We start from the raw sequence: 23,796 nt of genomic DNA, 5'->3' as shown, positions 1-23,796 counted from the left end.
TTCACTGGTGGTGTTTCAGCCTCAAGAGACAAAGAGGATATTAATGTTAATTTTATTTATTTAATCACATCAGGCAGATTTGATAAAAGGGAAAATTCAATATTTTAGTAATTTACCAACTCTTCAGAAACATCCATAGTAGCAAAAATGTTTTGAAGATCATTTTATATTAAAAGCAGAAAGGCTGCATTGTAGTTGTTAGGGGAAACACTCTATTTTACCTTTAAAAATGGGAGCAATGTGACAGATTTGTCAGTTCCACTTTTAACTCTAGAGGCAAGGAGGTGGCAATGACATGCATTACTCAGCAGTCTCATCCCAACCTTTAACTGACTATTAATTGTAGAGAGAGAATACTCTGCATATGAAATGGACACTCAGTTGAAAGCCTCTGCCACTACCAGTGCTGCTCTATTATCTTCTTATCCCTTGTCTTGAATTTCATTCCAAGGGAACACGTAATTACCCTAATCATTGTCAGGACACCTATGATAATGAAAATGTACTTGCTACTAAACAGTGCCTCCCTACGCCTTAACTGAAATGACAAGGTAGGCTTTCATCTTTCTAGAGTTCAGTGTCAGAGTGTGGAAGCTTTCAGAGCACTAGTTCTCACCCTTCTGCACTTTAGAATCATCTGGAAAGCTACACACCCCACCAATTACATCACAGACTCTGGGGGTAGGACCCAGTTTGTGGGTATTTTATAAATCTTTTCAGGCAATTCCAATGTCAGGCAAGGTGGAAAACCACCTCCTTGGAGTAAGTAGGCAATGGCCAAACAACTTTCTAGTCTTAGAAAAATCGCTTAATTTCCCTAGGCTTTTTTCTCCTATCTGAAAAACTGGTATGTGTGGAAGGGAGTTAAGAGTATTATATTCATTGATTTTCTTTTCTTTTCTTTTTAGATAAAAAAATATATTTATAGTTATAAAATATTTCAAACAGGCAGCAAAACATAGAAAATATTATAAGATACCTATGACAGCTGTATTGCCACCACCAAACATTTTAATATTCTGCCATATTTGTTTCATTTCTCTCCCTCTTTGGAAAAAAAGATAAAGCAAAATCCCTACATCCCGTATCTTCCTATTTCTTTCATCTCTAGAAGTATCCACTATCCTAAGGTTATCCTGCCTACATGATTTTATTGTTTAATCAAGTATTTATGTATCTACAACAACTGTATAATACTGCTTAGCATGTGTTTAAATATACATAAATTATATTATACTGTATATACCCTTTTGCATGTAATTGTTTCATTCAACATTGTTATCTATTTATCCATGTTGTTATCTATCAATCTATAAATATATCGATTTATATATAGCTTCTTAATTTTAAATTCCTTTATATTATTTCATTAGGAATAAACCACAGTTTGTTGACTTACCTTATCTATAGACAGATAGGTTATTTGTATTTTTTTAAAAAAACAGAGGCATGGGGACTTCCCTGGTGGCGCAGTGGTTAAGAATCCACCTGCCAATGCAAGGGACATGGGTTTGAGCCCTGGTCTGGGAAGATCCCACATGCTGCGGAGCAACTAAGCCCATGCACCACAACTACTGAGCCTGGGCTCTAGAGCCCACGAGCCACAACTACTGAGCCCGGGTGCCACAACTACTGAAGCCCGCATACCTAGAGCCCGTGCTCCGCGACAAGAGAAGCCACCACAATGAGAAGCCCGCGCGCCGCAACAAAGAGTAGCCCCCGCTTGCAGCAACTGAAGACCCAACGCAGCCAAAAATAAAATAAATAAATTTATTAAAAAAAAAAAAAACAAAGACATGTCTTCCTGCCACCAAGAGTTGCTCTAGGATAGATATTTAGACATGGTTTTGTTGGATATGCTCATCTTCATGTTTGCTAGATATTCTCAAAATTTTTTCCAAAGTGGTTACACTAATTTACTCTCACTAACAATGTTAAAACATTCCCTTCTCCATACCCTCCAATACTTGACATTATGAGAATTTATTAATTGTTGCCAATATGAAGATTGTGGAGTGATAACTAATAATTATGCTTACATGATATTTTCCTGAGGTCCCTTCTAGTCAGGTAATTGTGGTCACCACATCAATGCCAAGTCTTATCAAAATAATAAAATAAAGGATGTGGGAAAAAAAAGCCTTCTTCCGTATTTTACAATGAATTTACTTTTCCTCAAGAAATGTCTTACATGGCTAAAGCTGGCCCATAACCCATAAATCAGGCCGTAAAAGAGGAATGGGGACATGGCCCCAGCTCTGTATTTATTTTCTTGTATTCCATAATCCAATGTTACTTAAAAAGCAAACGGCCCAATAGTCAAGCCAAAGCAAATACTATGCATTTTGCCAGGCAAAATGTCTGTGGAGAAATGAGTCAATTCATACAAGATTCAAAGCTGTCTTTGGTCAGTGACATTTTTGTGAAAATCTGTGGGTGGGTAAAAGTTTTACAAAATTCCTTTTTGCTATTGGATAAAATTCATCCAGGAAAAATAAGCAAAATTTAAGTGGCGATCCACATTCCCCCTAATTCCCTTATTAACACTCCCTAACCTTCCAGCCCAACTGCTTTCTTTTGTGCACAAAGGCCAGGATCAGTGTTTCTGATCCTGGCAACAGAACCCTGTCCCTCTGCTCACTCTGCCCTGATCAGATAGGCTTTCTCATGAGAAGTACTGGCAGACAGAGTGTGTCTGATCTCATTCAGAGCACACCTTCCTGGGAACGCTACCGAGGTGTTGCACACTCTTCAACTTAATGGCAAAAAGACCTACTATGGTAAAAACATTCTCAGTGTGCACTCAGTTGGAACACTTACTATGGCTACTGTTAGGGATGGTTAGTGTACATCTATAGTTTGGGGTTATTCTTTACATTGTCCTTTTAGGCACATGAAACAGGGGTTTGGGAAAGAAACTAATTATAAGGCTCCATTACTTGCTCTGACTTGAGAATTTGAAACCTTACCATCTCAGAAAAACATAAAAGAATTCAGCAAAGTTATACCTGGGAATGCTCAAACGTTCTGATAATTCTGAGATTCATCAATGTTGAGGTTGGTCTAAGCTCAGGAAGGTCTCAATAGAATGATCTGGCACCTACCAATTGCTTTATTAGTAGACAGAAGTGAATGGACTCAGGTGTTTTTAATATAATATTGCCATATTCCAGTTTCTGATTTAACTGAGGTCCGTCTGTCTGCCTGCTGAGGCCTTTACTTCTCAAGGCCTTTGCCGACGGCTGGGAATATCTCTGTAATCAAGGCCAAGAGCGGAAAGAGAGCAGCTGGTTTGGCTCTCCACAGAAGCAGTTAAGAATGAGATCTACAGAAGGGTGGAGTTGCTTGGGTGGGAAAGGGAAAAGAAACCATTCTCTCCTTCCAGTAAGTTAACCAAATAATAAATTAACAATCCTCCCCCAGTTCTGCCACCTAAAGTCCTGAGAGATCTGAACCTCAGAGTTCTGGGTAAGACTGAGGAGTTACAGTCAGAGACGCTGAGGATGTGTTCCCCCATGCATGAGGTGGAACCTGGCATCAAGGGAGCACACCAGTGGCAGCCTCTTACTGTAAGCAGGCTGTCACTGAAGAGCCCTTTCACACATCCTCCTTTTCACATGACTTCCAGAAGCTCATTGTGCTGCCTGTAGTCATGGTCACCAAACACAATTGGGGCATCACGTCTTTCTTGGGTCAATAAGCTAAGTGAGTGAAAATGATGACTAACTCTAACTAGGGTCCACAGAAAATTAATAGCAGTTAAACATACGTAAAACAGAAGTGGACAGGGTCTTATAATTTAAACTGCTCCTAGCCTTTGCAGCATGTGACACAGCCACAAAAACCCAAAGATCACTTCATGTCTCCAAAAGAAGAATGTGGTCATTTTACTTGGCAAGGATCTTGAGCTTTGAATCAACTACCATCAGTTTCTAAAAAAGTGAGAGATGAAACTGTTCAGTTTTAAGAGTTCTTTGTGTCTGGATTCCAAGAGTGTAAAGACTGGTTTTGCAAGAGGAAGAAAAATGCATCTTTTTCAGATGCACATCCACATTAAGCACAATGCCTTCTCTCCATGGGCTACAACTTGAGAGGACTGCTAAACTTTCAGAGCAAAATTATTTCCTGCCAGTTAGCTACAACCCTACAAATCAAGCAGATGACAGGCAGCAACATAACAGTTTTCACAAGACACGATGCTCATGATATGTACGTTTTATATTCCTGCTAAAAATATACAGTCCCAAGGCAAGAACTGCAGCATTAGTCAGCCCCTAAGAAACCCTGTTTTGTACAATACATTTGCACTATAACATGTGATTTGATGCTCTGTGGGTCTAGATTTGATTTGCTATTAAATCTAGCAATCCAAATTTTGCAAAGATTCCATCTAGAAATGGGGAGTAGGCAGACTAGGGGAGAGAGAAAAATCACCTCCCATACCCATCTTGAATAATACCATGAAAAGCTATGCAGACACCTGCAAACATTCACCTCTCAGCTTATTCTTTCACTGAAGTATTTCTATTTCTAATAGTCATCATGCACATAAGCAAAAGTCAACTTTATAAAGTTATACGCCTTTTCAAAATCTGGGGATAGTGGGAAAATAGGGAAATCCTTTTGTACAAAAATTAATTTTGCAATGCAAAAAAATATTTTTTTTTTGGATAATTCAAGCCTATATGTTTATTTCAGTAAAGCCAAATCCAGCAAACTATTTTCAGCCAGGATTAGTCAGAACTAAAAGGCTGGACTGTTTTCCTTCAGAGACTGAATGTCTTTCTTGCCTGCAATAGGCCAGTGTGTTCCAAACAGAGTAAATGGAATTGCCTTCAATTGCTTGTCTCTTTCTGGCATTTTTAATGCAGAACCTTACAGACAGAGTAAGGTTTTGTTGGCTGGAATGTAATTATTCTTTTCAGTCATATAACCTGGCATTCTTACAATGTATGAGCTTCAAGTTTTCCTTAAGAAGAATCATAACATGGGGCATAATGTAAGGACAAGAAATGCAGTTTCATTCCTCCAGAAATTCTTAAAACTCTTTCAAAAATACCTACGGGATGGTGAAAAAGCGCTTCTAATACTTGCCTTACAACTATCACCTGTTTGGTTTGCTTTTACATGAATCCGACAACTTGGCCAATCTATAATCAAGCATAAACATGGTAAACATGGCCCAGATTCTTTATTATCAAGACATACTACAGAAAGAAGGGACTCTGGCTGGGGGAACCACCATCTAAATAAGTTCCTTTTCCAAATGATATATATTTTTTACACATTTAGTGACCTGTAGCATATTCAATATCCAGGGAATACCTAAAATTCTCAGATTCTTAACTCTAAAAGAAATATTCCTGTCCATCTAAACTAATATAAAACATATGCTCTTCTTTTTCCAAGAGTTAAGCGAGCTGTCTGAGATTGTGCAAAGCCACCCTGGGATCTCAAGGGTGATGTCCTGCTTGTAAACCCTGAGGGTTTCTGTTAGGTGTGAAATGTTTGTGCAACCATCTAAGAGTCATGTTATTCAAAAACAGTAAATTCTGCCAAGAAACAGAGATAGTTCCAGGATTGATGTTGTGAAAGGGGGAAGTGGGGAGAAAGAGACACCATGCCCACTTCCTTCAACACCAAAGACACAGTTCCCTCTGGGTTCTTTCTCCTTATACATTTTCCACCAAACTCCCTCTCCTTAAAGTTCAGTGAGATCCAGTAAGACTCTGCTCCTGTGGTAACCCTGAGTGTTTTCATGCTGGCTATAAATCATTAACTAGTCTTACAACCTTGGAGGGTGCAGTGTGCAGGCGTGTGGGTGTATGCAGCAACATTTTTACTAGCCAAGTTGCTAAGTGTGAGTTCCTTTCCAAATATCAGAACCACCCCTCTAACCCTAACACTCACCCAGTTATTGGAGGGAAGGGAAAATCACTGAATATTTACTTTGGAAAATAGCTAAAGCTTGCTGGTGGTGCAGTGTGTGTTCCTCTGCCCTGCACATTTCAGCAACTTCAAGTTGGTGCCTGGTGGAAATCAATTTTCCAAGACTTTGGACAGTGTGGCAGTGTGAACCTCCCCTGATCATGTACATCTGCAGAAGAGAATCTAGAAGTGGAGATATACCCCAGCCACTAATAATTAAAGAAAACTTCCCCTTTCTCAGGCTGAAGAGGAGTAAAATCTCATGGATACCTAGACCCCTAGCATCCGAACTCCATAAAAGAAAATGCCACCTAACTTGTGGCGGCATTTGTTAAACCACATACACCTTCAATGAACTCCCGTGGGCTTTAGGCAACTCACCGAACACTTGTTGGGCTTCTCCCCCGAGTGGACTCTCATGTGAATCAGCAGTTTATAGCGGGCATTGAATGGCTTGTACCTTCGAGGACAACCGGCCCAGAAACAAGTGAAGTCTTCCCCTTTGCGCTGATCTATGTGAACCTTCTCGATGTGCCGCACAAGTTCCTCCTGCTGGTCATACAAGGCGCTGCAGTCGATCCAGCGACAGCAGTGCTTGCCCCCAACGTCTTCCATCTCCCCATCCTCCTCCAGGGCGGCCTGAGGCAGGGCCAGCGGTTGGGTGTGGTGGACGAGCTCTGGGTGATGCAGGTGCGGGTGGGCGTGGTAGGGGGGCGGGGGGCCTTGGGGCGGAGGTGGCAGAGGAGGCAGAGGGGGTGCCGGGGGCAAGTCCAGGGCGCCGCCCGGGAAGTCATCCAGGCGCTCCGTCTTTAGCAGGCCCACCGGCTGGCCGTCAGAGTCCAGCAGGCCATGCTGCACCACCATGTTGTTGACCAGGCCGGGCTGCAGGCCGCCGTGCTCCAGCTGCTGCATGCGCTCATACTCCGGCACGCTGTCCTCGTCGTAGGCTGGAAGAGCCAGGCCGCCACTGGCCACCCGCACGCCCTTCTGGCTGCTTGGCACCGAGCATGGCTGGGGAATACAACTGCCGCGCACCCCCAGGAAATGCCCATAGACCTCTGGCTGTGGGGACATGTTGGCCGGGGAGGACCTCGACCCGTTGATGTAGGCGACCAAGGACGTGGGCGAGGTGCGGATGATGGTATTGAAGTCTATCCCAATGCCATCGGACAATGGGGACAAGGACAGTGCTCTCTTCTTAGAGCGGGCCGAGTGGGACCTGGCCGAAGAGTGCCGGGGACTAGGGTAAGGAGAGTGGCTATTTTCCATCCCGAACAGGTAGGACGGCAATGAGTTAGAGACACTGTTGCTGGGCATGGCTGTCCCAGAAGGAAGGCTGAGGAGGTCCCCTAGATCAATGCCATTCTGAGAGCTGTGGTTGGAGGAGAGCGAAGGGAGAGCCCTGTAGCCGTGAGACCACTCTTGTTTCACGCTCAAGGCTGACTGACTTTCTGTCAGACTCAAAGTTGAGGATGCCAAAGACTCACGCGAAATAAGGGACCTGGAACAGCAGCCAGAAGGCGGGGGGAAAAAAAAAGACAAACATTTTAGCAGGATATGGATTGCCTAAGAGCAAAAAGAACATTGCATTGACAATCCCTTAAGTATTTCCCCTAATTACATTCTCGGCTAAACACACATTCTTTGGCTAAGATAAAACCCAAGGCTTTTAGTTCCAGGTAAATAACATTTTACCAAGAAGAACCATAAAAGCTAATGCTCACTGGAATAATAAAACAAAAAGATCTACTGTTATAAATAATCTTAATACTTTAAATGATAATAAATAGTCCTTGCTTTATTTTTAAATATCTTTTTGTAATACAGGGAAAACATCAGACACCTAGGAATAATTATTGAAGCTTGTTATGGCAAACCAAATAAACAAGTATTTATTAAGCATCTACTGTGTGCAGCACACTACAAATAGGCATTGCAGAACACAAGTCTAAAGAGAGTCCCAGCCTTTGAATGAAATCTGTTTTGTGAGGTAAAACATAAACCTATGCTAAATTTGAAAAGAAAAAAAAAAGTAAATCCTCAAAGTCATCCAGGGGACCTAATAATAATTTCACAAGTTTATTTCACTGATATTAAGGAATTTTAAATGTTTCTATAAAAGACAGCAATTCACACTATAAGTACTCAGTCACAACATCAAATTGCCCCAGAAATAAAATATATATAAAATACAGCTGTAATATATATGGGAGTGACAGCCTGAAATCAAGTCATATTTGGAATTATGCATATTTGGGCCGTGCAGGGTTTAATCACACCTGCTAGTTTTGGATCTTCCATGAACTGTTGTCCTTGAATCAGAGCAGATTTGGACTGAGAGCAAAGCATCTGCTTTAAGTACTTCACTTTTGCAACAATTCCTCTCCTGTCCTTCTTCCCCTTTACAAAACATGCCTCACATGTCACAACAATTAGCTGAATAACAGAATGCTTTGTAATGTAGTCTGGCCACTTTAAAATTCATTTTGTTTTACTATGACATCATTGCCTTAAAAATCATTGAAGAGAAAAGCTATGCCCTTTGGATGGAAAATTTGTCACAAAGAGGCTGGACATAATTCATAATTCACTGTACTTCCAACTCAGAATAGTGTATATCAGAAAAACCTGACTTCTTTATATGTACTTGCACTGGCTTTCTACAGAGATCTTTTTTCTGACAAAAAATTTAAAATAAAATATTGTATAGAATGTCTATCTTCCCAGAATGAACCCATCTACTACTTCCAGCTGTTATACAGCAACCTGTTGCAAAAGAACTGAGGGAAAAATAGAAGCATTCTCATCCCATCTCTTCCTCTTACTTCTTTTCACAAAATGGAAGCCAGGAACACTGTTTCCTACAAGCATGAGAAATTAGCAAAAAAACATCTCGGCTCTGAAATGCCCAGTATAAGGTGGTAGATAACACCATTGTCAATGTGGTGTTTCCACCGAGTGAAGTAATGTTTACCGATGACAAACACAGCAGGAATTTACGTCCAGTTGCCCTTGACACAGATTTCTTTTCCTCTGCCCAGATCCTTATATTTGGACTGAAGTCCTTCTGCAAGCCCCAGAGTGGTTTCTGAACCATCTGTTTTTTAATTCCCCATGGACACTTTCAATTATTTTCCCAGCATACCTGCAGCTTGTAGCTCTCCCTGCAGAGCTCAGCTGAAGGCTCCTGGTGATAGGATGTCAAGGGCCTTTTGGTCCCTTCCCCAGGGAGATACAGAATTGCTTTCTGACCCAAGTCAAATCAGTAGTTGTGTCATATATGAGGCAAAAACAACTGACTTTGCTTTACACCCTAAGGTTGAGATGGTTTATATAACATTCTCAAATGGTGCATTTGCCTGGTCACTGTCATACTGGAGGATTTCAGATTTTCAAGCAGTGAATGGCAGGCAGAAAGTATTTTACCCATCTGTATATACTTTGCATTTGAAATTATATTATTTGGTTTCAGGGCTGCCTATAGTGAGACATGTTCATTTGTTCCATTGTCAAGAGATGTTTCTTATTTTTCTCAAAATACACCTAAAGTATAGTTCGATTTAAATTTGAGCATAACCCCATGCAGGCACATTCCTTAACTCCTTGGACATCTCAGTTTTCTAAGACAGTTATCATATATTTTTCAGAAAGCAAATTCTATGCTCTATTCACTAAGGTAGTTATATGAATGGAGAACTCTCTCTTCTATCTTGAACACCTAATAAGAACAAAATTTCCAACAAATGGCCTTTGCCTAGCAGCCCACCTCCCTTCTGAGCAATTACCCAGATCTTTTAATATTTCAAAGTTCTAATCCATGAAACCTGCCCCAAAGATAGTAGCTGTCAGTAAAAGTCCTCTTTCCAGAAAAATTATATACTGTCTGTACTGAGCCTTAAACAGCTAACTTCAAGCATCTGTGGGTGTTATCTTCCTCAATAAAATTCAACGTCCTCCAAAAAAAAGGGGTCATTTTTATCTCCGCCAGTACCCACCAGAGTGTTAAGTTTTCCAAAAAAATGTTGATTAAGGTGAGTAATCAATCAATATAATGATAACCATCATTTTTAACTTATGAAGTATTTTCCCTTTGTATTATTTCATTTAATACAGCCTGTGAAGTAAGTAAATTGGATTGTTTAAATAACCTCTGTTTTACAGAGAATAAAACCAAGGTTCTGTGAAATTCCTCCCAGTGACACCAAAAAAAGGACCAAAACTCCTTAAAGAAGTACAAATAAAGCAGCATTTGATAGGCAGTCACCTAGCTGGATCACATACATCCTCCATTGTTTTCCCCACAACATACCCCACATGTGGTCCATGCTGCTCTGCTTGATTAAAAGACCTGGTGTACAAGGCTTAAAGTCACACGAGCTACAACTGGAACACACATTTTCTGTTCTCCTTCTGAAACAATATGCTGAATGACTGTGAAAGATTGCAAAGAACTCTTGCCTATAATCCCTGCTGCTACCCACACCAAGCCTATGGGAAAGAAAGGGACAAAGAGCTGTGGTTCTATCATACTTAGAGAAATCTCCATTTCCAATGTTCATCTAATCCTAAACATATTATTTCTGGTGACTGGTTAATTTGAAGCTATATGTGAAAGAAAGATAACTCAAACAAAATAAAAGTAATATGAAAAACTCAGAAACCAACAGTGAAATAGGTTAGGGTAGCTGGTGAAGCAGGAGCTCAGTAATTCTCATGGGGCCGTAAGAGGTGTAATGACCAAGCTGAATTGCTTGGTTCAACGCCAAGCTCAAAAGAAATACTAACGTATATATGACAAGGAATTCCTCAAAATGATGCTTAAGAGAATGACTACATATATATGTATACATATATATGCATATATGTCATGAAAAAGAGATGTGCAACAAAAGAGTTACAGAAGTGATCCAATAAAGTATTACTTATAATAATGAAATAAAGGGAAACAAATGCCCAGTAATAAGATACTGATAAAAATTATAGTTTTATTTATATACTTTTTTAAAAAATATTTATTTATTTATTTATTTTTAGTTGTGTTGGGTCTTCGTTTCTGTAAGAGGGCTTTCTCTAGTTGCGGCAAGCGGGGGCCATTCTTCATTGCGGTATGCGGGCCTCTCACTATCGCGGCCTCTCTTGTTGTGGAGCACAGGCTCCAGACGCACAGGCTCAGTAGTTGTGGCTCACGGGCCCAGATGCTCCGTGGCATGTGGGATCTTCCCAGACCAGGGCTCGAACCTGTGTCCCCTGCACTGGCAGGCAGATTCTCAACCACTGTGCCACCAGGGAAGCCCCATATTTCTATACTTTTTAATAAAATGGAATCTTGGGCAGGAAGAAGTCATTATATGATGCTAAATATATTTTTACCACAAAAGATTATTACAAAGGAAAGTGTTTACATTAATGAAAAAAGTAAATATAATACTATTATTATAGATCATTATAGATCAATTTGATGGAAAGGGAAACCTATGCTTATGATGTATATGTTTGCCTACAGCTAGAAGGATATATATCAGAATTCCACCCATGGTTGCCTGTGAGTGGTAGGATTCGGGATGACTATCATATACTGTCTTGTGCTTGTCAATATTTTCCACATTTTCTACAATGAGTAAGAATTACATAGATAATCAGGAAAAAACAATAAATTTTACAGCTTTTTATAGGGTGGCCATCACTCAGACTGAACAGTTATGTCCCCATCCAGCTCCCCACCCCCCGTCCCCCTCCCCCGGGCATGACCCCAGTACACAAAGCTGATTCTCTCTCCATCTTCTCTTCATCTCTAGATAGCAAAATGCCTTCAAGTTGAACTGTTGCCTCCTGTCCTATCTCTCCTCTTATGGAACACACAAACCAATTTAAGTATCACAAATGAATGTGACCTTTCCAAAGTGTTAAAAGTAAATTCGATATTTCACTAAGCCACTTCCCAACTCCTGTTTCTTTGCTCATCCTGCAAAAAATTATTTCCATAGGAGGACTCACAGAATACATAGTCAAAACATATATATTAGTGCATCTCTAAGATTTTAAGGATAAAGGATTTTAAGGATTTTATCTTTTAAGGATAAAAATTTATGCTAAGGAATCAAATATGCCAGAAAACACTGAGATAATGACCCTTCCCTGCCCAACCCATGAAAGGGACTGCACTAGATACATGCATGGCTGGAGCAGCCTGTGCCCTGCCTACCTTCAGTTTCTCCATTAATTATGACTCTCTGCCTTCAAGGCATGGGCTGGACTTGCCACAGACAGGAAGCTGAAGGCTTCCCAATGACATCTACCCCACGAGTACAGTTAATTTTACATGCAATACTCAGCAAGTCTGAAGAGTCCCTCAAGGCATAATCATCAATAGGAAAATGACAGGAGCAGCTTCCCATCACAAAAAAAATCTCAGGTGAAAAACAAGTTTCCATCTCATGAAAAAATTGGCATAAAAAATGATCCAGGAACTGTGATTTCAGAGTCTCGAATAGCAGCTAGGAGGACAGTGCAGAGACACAAGAGGGGGAAAGGGGGATAAGAGGAAAAGAAAAATGAAGGGGAGGAAGAAGAGGAAGAAACAGAACCCAGAACTACAAGGCATCTCAGCAGATTCCAGTCCCCCAAGAAGAGGAACAGAGGTCCACAGAAGAGAGGTCAAATTCCTTTGCAAAATCACAGTTACAACAGATCCGGGATAAGGCAAAAACTTTGGATTGTATTTCTCCAAGAAGACTACTTACAGAAGATGAAATAATTCATTTCAAACATAGAAATAGACCTTATACATTGCACAGTATTTTGGTTTTATGTCCCCTGTAATATCAACCTTAAGAGATACAAAAATTTGTTTGAGAAGGTAATTTCCCTATTTAATTATCTCCCATGGAGATAGATGTATAGCATTTATTGGACCTACTTATTCCAGCACCTAATCAGACATTGTGTTGAAATGTTATGTAACTCACACATGAAAGTATGTCTTCCTAGACGCATCATAAAGTCTTAAAATTCATGATTTCTATCTTTACTTTTTCAACTCTCTCCCTAAACTTCAACTATTGTATTATGCAGGACCATAAATATTTAAGATACTTGGTTAGATGGGTGAATGTATGGATGGACAGACAAAACAACTGTAAAGCAGCCTTAGGATGCTGCAACACATACACTGAAAAACGAGCAGCTAAGATGGATGTGCATGGAACATCTTATCTTTCTAGGCCATGATATGACCTGCTTCACCAGGAATCAACAGATTAACACACTGGTATTTAGTCACAGAGGCCCCAAAATCTCAAAATGTGCCTTAATTTCACTCACACTGTTAAGACAGCAGGTATTAAACCATTCTTCCCAATTAAGATGATATTATGGCACACACAGTTTTTATACACATTCCCCTACAAAGCTCAAATTAAAAGAGCTGCTTGAGTGTGTGTGTGTGTGTGTGTGTGTGTGTGTGTGTGTTGTGTGGGCATGCATTCAGTAAGGAAAGGAAAAACAGTCATGAGTGTGATTATACCATAAGAAGGGGAAAAAAAAAAGTAACTTGAGACCTGGTATCTGAAGGAGGTATATTCAGGTTGGCTGCATTCATTGCCCTCTGTAAGCTAGGACTGATCTGGTTGCATGCTGTAGAGACCTGGCTTGCTGGTGGTGAAATGGGTCCCAGTCGCTGAACCATCATGGGACTGCTGGTGACCACTAGATTGTTGCAGCTGCCTTTTCCAATGGACTTGCACTGAGGCCCAAAGCCAAGAGCCCCTAAAAACAAATGAATCAGGTTAGCTTTCATGTCCCTTATATCAGAAATCAGTAAATACACATGTGCACACTTATATCAGGACTCATCTATAGAGACAGTCCTTGGATCATCTTTTTTTTTTTTTTTTCAGTATTAGTGACAGAAAAAAGCTTTCTCTAATTCCAATGAAAAATCCATAATGTTACAAACAGAAACCCTTCTATAATCACCACCCATACAAAATATGCTTACATTTTGCTTCTTCTATCTAGAAGTGTCCAGTTATATTAAGAATCATATTTTATCATCTCTTTACCTAAAGGGTTAAGGTGGTAAGTAGATGGGATTACTTGTATCAAACCATGTTTTTTCTAGAATAGCTAATATCTTGAATGACCCAGCAAGGAAAGTTGACACTCCTGAAAAAAACTTGTTTAACTGGTTCATTTCATTCCAAGTCTGGTCTTCCAAAAAGCCTCTTTAAAAGGATATAGACTGGCTGTGACTCTCCAATCTTTATTTTTCCTCTTCATCCTAATATATTTTCATTGGACATACACCCAATTTTTTAAAAAATCAAGATGAGAGAACCCTAAACAAAACATTCATTCTAAAAGTAGCATGTTAACCAAATTTGACATAAATTTTTCATTTCATTAGTAACAATCTTCGAACATAGTAAAATTTGGTAGGTATCCCAGAGGGGAAAGGAAAAAAAAGAAACCCTCAAGAATCTGTGCCATTACAGAAACATGAAGAGCAAAGAGGAGAAAGGTAAACACTGCCATGACTCATTTATAAAAAATAATAATAGTGGTTGAATCATTCTAGACATTCTTTTTACATGGATATACTTTTTCAAACATTTTTTGCAAACTACCTGGTCCAGTCTCAGTTCCCATTTCAAATAAATCAAAATAAATATGATCTCAGGTTTTTCTGGCAAATTGGCTCTAAAATTTTCTCACCAAATTCCCCATCTTGCTCGTTGATATATCTGGGATCAAAGTAGTAGAAAAGCATCACGGTAACTTTCCTTAGCCCTAAGGAGTATAATTTTTTATTTTGTCTTCTCAAAAATTAGGTTAATAGCCAAAAAAATGACTTCTTCATCTTTTGTAACATTCTCTTCCAAGAGCCCACAAACTGAGGATAAACAAAACCTTAGAGTAATCACCAATGCTCTCATCTATGAAACCACATCTCCAAAGTGCTAGGAGAGTCACAGCATCTTTAGCTAGCAGGAAGCCTTCTGTAGTCCAGCCCTCTGGGAAACTAAAATCCAAGTGGTAACTGACTTGTGTCAGTAAACTACACTGAGATTTACTGACAGAGCAGAAACGGAGTCTACAAGAGTGTATTTTCATGGCACCTGTGCCCTTAAGTTTAGGTGCTGGATGCTTAGTTTCTTCCTTGGATACTTTCCAAGATCCAAGAAAGGTCCAAAAGAAATTTCTGTCTGATTTTTTTTTTTCAGATACACAAACCAGAACCTTCCCCTCTCCCTGCAGCTTCCATCTGATGCATTTTCTTGTGCCTTGAAAGATCAGTTATAGATGATAGTCTCTCTGTTTTCATAACTCATATAACACTGTACCATCAGGGCTTCATCTTGACACCAAGAGTAGTGGGTACATTTTTGTGCAATGATCATAAACTTAATATCTTTATAAATTCCAACAAGCTACATGTGATTTGCTTTTCAAACCCCCTTTTTACCTTGGATAAAGGCAGTGTAATGGTTCATATCCTAGCCCAGTATATAAGACACTTGAACTCTATCCCCAGGTTCTATCCCTACCAGCCACTGCTATTAAAAGCAACATTAGATGTCAGGTATTCTGTCAAATTCAGTGTCACATATTCATCTAAGGAACTCATTCGTTTCATGCCTGTTTCCTTCACCATAAAATGGTATTAATATCTACCTCTAAAACAAAGACACATTAGCAGCTGGAAGAGCACACCCAACAAATACTACTTGGTGTCAAAGCACATTAATACATTATTTCATCAAATCTTAGATGCCATATATTATAAGTCATACCATTATTTTATATACCAGTAAGAATAAACTAGTACATGGTGTTAATAGTTCAGAGATAATCTGATGTGAAAATAATGAACACCTTAGCATAGATAAATACCAATAAGATTGCTGAAAAAATTATTTTAACCCTTTTCTTGTTCCTGCTTTTCTCTCTGCTTGGCACAGCCTTACTCTAACTTGTCTACCTAGGAGCACCTCTGTCTTCAAGGTCTTGATTCAAAGGTCATCTTCTCTGTGACTCCCTCTCCCCCACTGCCAACTGGGCAAATCTGACCAATTCTTCTTTTCGTTCCCCCACAGTCTTTCGTAACACATTTGCCTCAGCACCTTCAGGGAACGGAAATGTTTACATGCCTGTCATCCGTTTATACTTTATTGCTTTTTAAAGACAAAGCTCTTGTCTGAGATATCGCTGCTTCCTCAGCACCTAGCCCAGGGCCTATACAGTACACAATAAAGTCTGTCAATGAAGCTAAGAATGATGAATGAAGGAATGAATGAAAATAAAAGATAGTTATACATGATATTAAATACTGACACATTATTTCCACTGAAGCCCCCCCGGTCTTCTTGTCTAAAACAGTGCCATTTTTCAAAAACAGACTCAAACTAAGTCAATCCTTTGATGTTTCTCCACAGTGTGGCTAACTAGGTCTGAATGGAATATGAAGCTGTGGGAGTAGTGGCTATAAATCCATCTCCCAGGACTAGAATTTTACACTGGTCAAGGCTGCCCTTGTAACCCTATACCCTGGATCCTCACATTCACAGTATTTTCTCCGTCTGTAATAAAGAAACATTAATCCTCCCCTCCCCACTGTCTCCATCATTTTCACTATAACACCTCCTACTCCCAAATTCACTGGTCAACTTGAGCCTCATCTAACCATAGAGGAATGACAGCTTCTGACTATCACATACGTTTAGCACGAAGCTATATGGTAAATTTCTTGGGAACACGTTATGTTTGTGGAGCAGCTGTAAGAATGTTCTGTAAAGTGGCATCATCACTCTCACACAGGGAGGCAAATAACAGTTTGACCAAGAACCACTGTGCTTAATGCAACCATCTAACTCCAATTTTTTTTTTCATAATGCCGGACAGAATGAACACCTCCAGACTGCTCAGAATTGTGTAGTGCATTATAGTAGGCTCTGGAGACAGCCTGCTTGGGAACCCCCAACCCAGGTTGGTTGTGTGACTTGGGCAAATTACTTAAACATTTGTGTTTACTCTATGTGTTCTCATCTGTAAAATGGGAATAAAAATAACACCACTTTATAAGGTGTTATTGTGCATCTAGTATTAATTACACACACAATAGACTTCATACATTGCCTAGGGCATAGTAGGTACTTGATGGATGTTAGCTGCATTTTTTGTTGTAGTTGCTGTTGTCATTATTGTTCATGCCTGTCATCGCTTTTTTTTTTTTGCTACGTTCTCTTTCTTGAAGAAGAAAACAGTTCTTTATAATTCCTTGCACAAAACAAGATACAAGTAAATGATACTATTTAATTCTCTACCCATTTCTTTCTGCTTTGAGCCTGGAGCCAACTTTTTTAAAACCAGGTGTCATCACAGACAGAAGAAAAGTTTTCAGCCGGCCAAGTTTGAACATTCCTTGGCTTGTCATTCCCTGAAAACAAACCGTACAACTTTTCTGACTACCAGATGTGCCAACTACTTGTATGCTGGTTTTCATTTGGAAATACTGCTTATTTTTAGAGACTGTACAGTGTTTCTTAAAAATGTGTTTACTGCTCAAATAAGGATTCGAGTGGATGGCATTCTGAGTACTACATACATTCTAGCCCAAATCACTGCATGCTGGTGGGGAGCGCAAACGTTTTGCATTTCCTGAACTGAGAGGTCATCTTAGCAGGGGCATGTTTTTAATTAACATCTTCATTAGTTGAAAGAGTTCTCTTGAAGTCAAATAGTTGACTATGTTGCAATTACCCCTGCTGAGGCTGCAACTTTCAGAATGATTTATGTTTATCCACTGGTTCCTCTAAAAATGACAGAGATATTGGGGGAACAGAAATAGCATATATATATATGTATATATATATATATATATATATATATATATATAAAATATATGGGAGGGGGGTAGGGAGAAGTAATCAAAGTTTTTTTTTATTGTAATTGTTCATCAACTGACACTAATCAAATGCCAACCATGAGCTGGGCAGTCCCTGGAGACAATGGTGAGCAAGATAGACAGAGTCCCATCTCCCCACAGAGCCCACAGTCTGCCCATGAAGAGGAATACCAAAGCAACCATTATATAAAAGAGATCCCTGCTCCTAGGTTGAGTCATATGAAATGTCTTTCTTTACAGGTCAAACATGATCAAATAAGAGCAGTTTCTATATAGTTCAACCTAACACATATGCAGAGTGTTTTGGAAACAGAAATAATGCATATCAGGATATGAGTTCTGTCTCACCCACCCACAGGCTGTGCAACACTGAGCAAGGTCCTTAAAAGTCTCTGTGCCTCAGTATCCTGTCCCTAAAATTAGGACAGTAATAGTACCTAATACAGGGTTGTTATGAGGATTGAAAGGGTTAGTATATATTATTATATGCTTTACCATCTCTAAGGATCAGGGTTTTCTTCCCAATCTTTCACTTTAAAACATTTCAGGGCTTCCCTGGTGGTGCAGTGGTTGAGAGTCCGCCTGCCGATGCAGGGGACACGGGTTCGTGCCCCGGTCGGGGAAGATCCCACATGCCACAAAGCGGCTGGGCCCATGAGCCATGGCCGCTGAGCTTGCGCGTCCAGAGCCTGTGCTCCGCAATGGGAGAGGTCACAACAGTGAGAGGCAGGCTTACCAAAAAAAAAAAAAAAAACATTTCAAACCTACAGAATAGTTGTAAGTAGTACATGAATCCTCTTTATCTAATTTATCAATTGATAAATTCCATCTGTTGATCTATCTATTCATCTATCCATCTCTGTATATATAAGATTGTTTTAATTATCATTAATTTGTTGAACTATTTAATAATAAGCCATAGATTTTATGCCCTTCACCCCTAAATACATAATCATAACACAATCATCAAATTCAAGACATTTAGCAATGATATAGTACTAGTACATGATACACAATTTATAGTCAAATATTACTAATTATCCCAATAACACCCTTTAGAGCAACTGTTTTTGAATCCAGGATCATGCATTTCAAGGAAAGGTTTTGCTGAGATGGAACTTCAAGAATGGAAGAGTAGATCAATGGACACCCGGGCACTGAAGGTTGATGGAAAAGTAGAAAATCAGAGAAAGAAAAGAAGTGAGAGGTAACAGCGCACAGCACAATAGTTAAAAACATGGATTTGTACCCTAGCTCCACCACTGAATGGCCACGTGTCCTTGGGCAAATTACTCAAGCTTTCTGTGCCTCAGTGTTCTGATATCTAAAATAGGGTTAATACTAGTACTTACATCACTGAGTTGTTCTGAGGATTAAATGATCTAATATGTGTAATATATTTAGGGCCTGGCACTTAATAAATACATTATAAATGTTAGTTATATTTTATTAAAGAACTCATTTCTGGTACCTTTCTGATATTTCTAGCACCTCTTTTCCTGAGTGACCAAGGATGGCATGCTGATACCTCCCCACCCAAGGCCTTCCACTCAACACACAGTAGACTTATCCTCCCATCTATGGACTCCAGACTTCAGGCCTTTCCTCACTCCCATCTTATCTTACTCTTAGACTCTCCCCAGCTTTCATTCATATTCCCCCTTAGAACTAGAAATAAGATATTCTTGCATACTAGACATACTAGGTTTGCTATATAGTGTTTTGTCAAATTTGTAATGTTTTACGGCTGAAATACAGTAGTGACAACTTCATGAATACATGTGACTGTGTAATGTGTGTAACGTGTGTAACTGAAATACAGTTAAGGCAAGGGTAAATGACTAAGAACACCAAAGGATGAGAATCAGAATGAAATAGCTGGCTTCTTTATTCAGGGGCAAAGCATTTAAATTTAGTGTATGTTACAAATGCTCGAAACTGCACAAAACTTATGAGAGGTAAGGACTGCTGAGTAGAGCATCCTGCCTCCATGGAGCTTACAGCTCTGTAGAGATAAGACGCACTCATCTAGGAACAATCAGATAATGATACTAGACTGTACAGAATAAAGCATGAGACTGAATCATAGAGACAGGAGTTCAGAAAAGGTGGAAATCACTGTTTACCAGATAATTCACTGAAGAAGAACAATTTTAACCAAAAAGGCATTTCCCAAAGGTCTTCAGGAAGTCCAAAGGTTTTCAGTGATAACAAATAAGGTGGGGTCATGGAGAGATCCATAGTCAAATAGCTTTGGGAAACTCTAATATAACAAAGTTAAACATATCTCTTTACTACAGGTCTTCTCAGGGCCTTTAAAAATTGCAAATGCTGATAATAAATCTCCCAGAGGAGCAAATAATATGCAAAATATATTTGTTTAGGGTACTTGTTTTCCCCTATGACTCAACCAAGACTGGCATACTAAAGAACACTCTTTAGAAAACAATGAGGTAAAACATGAAGGAAAAACGAGCACATGAATGGGAAGGAAATAGTAAGGTGTAGACATGGAAACAGAAGGGAGGAGGCATGGTATGTGCTAGGGAAATGAAGAGAAGTCAGGGTTGCCTGCATGAGGGGGCTTGACCAGAAAAAAGGGAGAAGACAGACTTAGAGGACTTGTTTAATCAGCCTGGTGGGCCTGATTTAACAACTGGACATTATGTATTCACCAATGGCCCCAAACCTGGCTGCACATTAGGGTCACCAGGAAAGCTTTTCAAAAATGCAAATTCATAGGCTTCACTTCAAACCAACTAAGCCAGATGATGCTGGTGTAATTGGCCTGCTGACATGTACCTGGGACCCTGTGCTATAGATAGCGGTGCACCCCACTAGAAGCCAAGTTCACCCAAGATTAATCTGGTGGAGATGGGGAGAAAGGATGGAGGAGTACATGAACCAGAAGCTGGACAAACAATGAGGAGAAGCCCATGTGGTAGTAAATGACAGCGTAAGAAGGCAACGGTTAGGGAAGCAAGTTAAGAGTAAGATTGTGGATTATATAATTGGTTGATAAAGATTTAGAAGATCAAGTTTAAAAAGGAGGAGGAGGTCATATAAAGGCTATTTTTGTAACTCCAATCTGAAATTAATTACTTGATCCCAGATAATAAATAGATTAAATCCTAACCCAGATTTATGAAGATTCCCACGAATTGGGCAATCTCCCACCACTCTGCCCTCAGGAAACCTACCAAGTTTATCCCAGAAAGAATATAACTTTCACACTAACACTCTTCTAACCTTAGTCAGTATTCAGGAATGTTGGCCACAAAGTATGGAATCACCAGCATTACTCATTTTTATTTTATCCCTGCATTAAATGCAATCGTATTTATACTCCGAGAGATTAAAAAATATCATATTCCTTTCTGAACCACTCAGTGCCCTGGATTCCTGGACATGAAGTCTCAGTCTTGCTCCCCACCACTGGGCACTCCTGATAACATGTTATTAAGAACACATAGCTCCAAACCACCTCATAAAGATGTAAAGATATATTAAACAGCATTCCCAAAGTTTATATCCTAAAGTCCCATCAGTCAGCTATTGCACATCAATTATCAACTAATTAGTACAGAGTGCTTATGCTGACCCTTCTGTTCTCTCTTGTAATGATTTGCCAAGTTAACTGAAAGCTGCTTTGCTCCATAGAGACTCTTAGTATAGCAAGAGTGTTAAATAAAGTTCACCAACAATTAGACTAGAAAACCAAAGAGGAAATGTAAGCACATTTTACTGCTTTTCCCTCAACAAATTTTCTAACAATCCCATGAGAAGAGAGTGGATATATTTGTTAAACAAGCAAACCATTACTCTGAAAAACTGAAATACCAGTACTGGCATAGTTCAGTAATTCATCTCTCACTGATCAGGTATTCATTTATTGTGCCCCTGCTCTGTGCTATAGTATATACTCTAGGGAGTGTGGATATACAGAGGGGCTAAACAATTCTTGCTTACCATCTAATTTAGTAGGCTTACATCAAGGCTTACACATGGGATTAATCTGTGAAAATATATGAATTCAAGGTGAAATTATACTTACTCTATAAAAATAGGACTTCCACAAATATAAGAAAGGATGAGAAAAAAAAGGAGGAAGGAAGCATACTTAATGGGAGAAAACTGCCTCAGTTTCCCAAAGCCCATGAACAGGTCACATTTATTAAGCACCACCTGTGGGCTTGGTGCTGTGCTGTACTAATGGAGTCCCAGGCCATTGGGTTTTCCCCTAAAGAGCTTCTGAACAGTTGGAAAGAGTTTTAATCAACAAATGAAACAATTAGGAAACACCCAATCTTTTTCTTAATTGAATGAAAGATTCTTTAAAATTTATAGTGTTTTACAATTTTCAAAAGTTTCACACACATAATTTCATATAATCCCATAATAACCTTATTTCCCCTACCCCTATATTGCCCCCACTTCCCTCTTCCCACTGGTAACCACTAGTTTGTTCTCTACATCTGTGAGCCTGCTTCTTTTTTGTTTTATTCACTAGTTTGTTGTATTTTTATATTCCACATATAAGTGATATCATACAATATTTGTCTTTCTCTGTCTCACTTATTTCATTTAGCATAATGCCCCCCAAGTCCATTCACATTGTCACAAATGGCAAAATTTCATTCTTTTTTATGGCTAATATTCCATTGTGTGTGTGTGTGTGTGTGTGTGTGTGTGTGTGTGTACCATATCTTCTTTATCCATTCACCTGATGATAGACACTTAGATTGCTTCCATACCTTGGCAGTTGTAAACAGTGCTGCTTTGAACACTGCGGTGCATATATCTTTTCAAATTAGTGTTTTGGGGGGTTTTTTGGATATATACCCGGAAGTGGAATTGCTGGGTCATATGGTAGTTCCATTTTTAGTTTTTTGGGCAAACTCCATACTGTTTTCCACAGTGGCTGCCCCAATTTGCATTCCCACCAGCAGTATAGGAGGGTTCCCTTTTCTCCATATCCTCGCCAACATTTGTTATTTGTGTTCTTTTTGATGATGGCCATTCTGACAGGAGGAAACACCCAATCTTAAACTGAGTTGCCATATGCTGAGCAAAGAGATAGATCAAACAAGAAAAAGATCTGTTAAATTGGAGGAGGCTTGGTGGAGGAGGTGAAACTTGATCTGAGCCTTTTAATGGCCAGAGGGCAGAGGACGGTACAAAAAGGGGGTTTGCCAAAGTGAAGTGAGGAAATGTACTATGAAGGCATACGGAGGCAGCATGGGGAAGTGGTAAAGGATGGAGATACTAAAGCCAAAATGGCTTCACTTACCAGCTCTGTGACCTTGGGCAAGTTCCTTAACCTCTCTGTGTCTCTGTTTCCTCACCTAGAAAATGGGGATGATCATTGTACCTACCTTCATAAGGCTGTTTGGAGAACTAAAATATGTAAGCACTTAGAATAGTGTCCAGCACACAATAAGTACTCTATAAGCCTTAAGTATTCATGCTCTTATTAAAGCATTCTTAGATTACACAGGCCCTCTAAGGCTAGGCCCTCCAAGAACTATAGTAGGCTTTTAAGCATGAGTGTGATGTGATGAGGGACTATGAAGAAGACAATTTCACTCTCTTCAGGACATAAGAAAGCAGAGCAAGATAGGAAGATGTTGCTTTGAGCTCAGGATGCAGTGACAAGGCCTGGACCAGGTTGAGCAGAGGTGAATAAAAGGGACAGAGTAACCCCAAATTATCTTATGAAGAAAACAAATAAGAGGGGTGTTGAAGGGACTGTAAGAAGTACTAGATTCCAGACCCTTCTCCATAAATTAACATCGTGTTTTCCCTAGGCTGCTTTTCCCCTCTAGGCCAACCAAAAACAGAGACTGGAAGAGAAATGGCAAAGCTGCCCACTAGTAAGACCTCTCATTGTATGGAACAATGACTGGGACCCCTGCCAGAGAAGAGGTGCTCAACAAATACTTGTTGGGTGAATGAATAAAGAATAT

The 23,796-nt window shown here is 39.6% G+C and overlaps 1 protein-coding gene across 3 annotated transcripts in view; it reads right to left on the bottom strand.

Annotated features, from left to right (window-relative positions):
• Positions 1–23,796, bottom strand: part of GLIS3 (GLIS family zinc finger 3) — a 524,679-nt gene that overhangs the window by 323,075 nt on the left and 177,808 nt on the right. For all 3 annotated transcript variants that reach the window (XM_060102230.1, XM_060102228.1, XM_060102229.1), the window contains 2 exons: positions 13,485–13,692; positions 6,310–7,429 (listed from right to left, as the gene is read on the bottom strand). In XM_060102230.1, the coding sequence (XP_059958213.1) occupies positions 6,310–7,429; positions 13,485–13,615 (1,251 nt within the window). In that variant the 5' untranslated portion in view covers positions 13,616–13,692. The remainder of the gene's footprint in view (positions 1–6,309; positions 7,430–13,484; positions 13,693–23,796) is intronic.

This window comes from Mesoplodon densirostris, chromosome 6 (assembly GCF_025265405.1).
Source record: "Mesoplodon densirostris isolate mMesDen1 chromosome 6, mMesDen1 primary haplotype, whole genome shotgun sequence".
NCBI classification, from domain to species: domain Eukaryota; kingdom Metazoa; phylum Chordata; class Mammalia; order Artiodactyla; family Ziphiidae; genus Mesoplodon; species Mesoplodon densirostris.
This window is presented reverse-complemented; position numbering and strand designations above follow the sequence as displayed.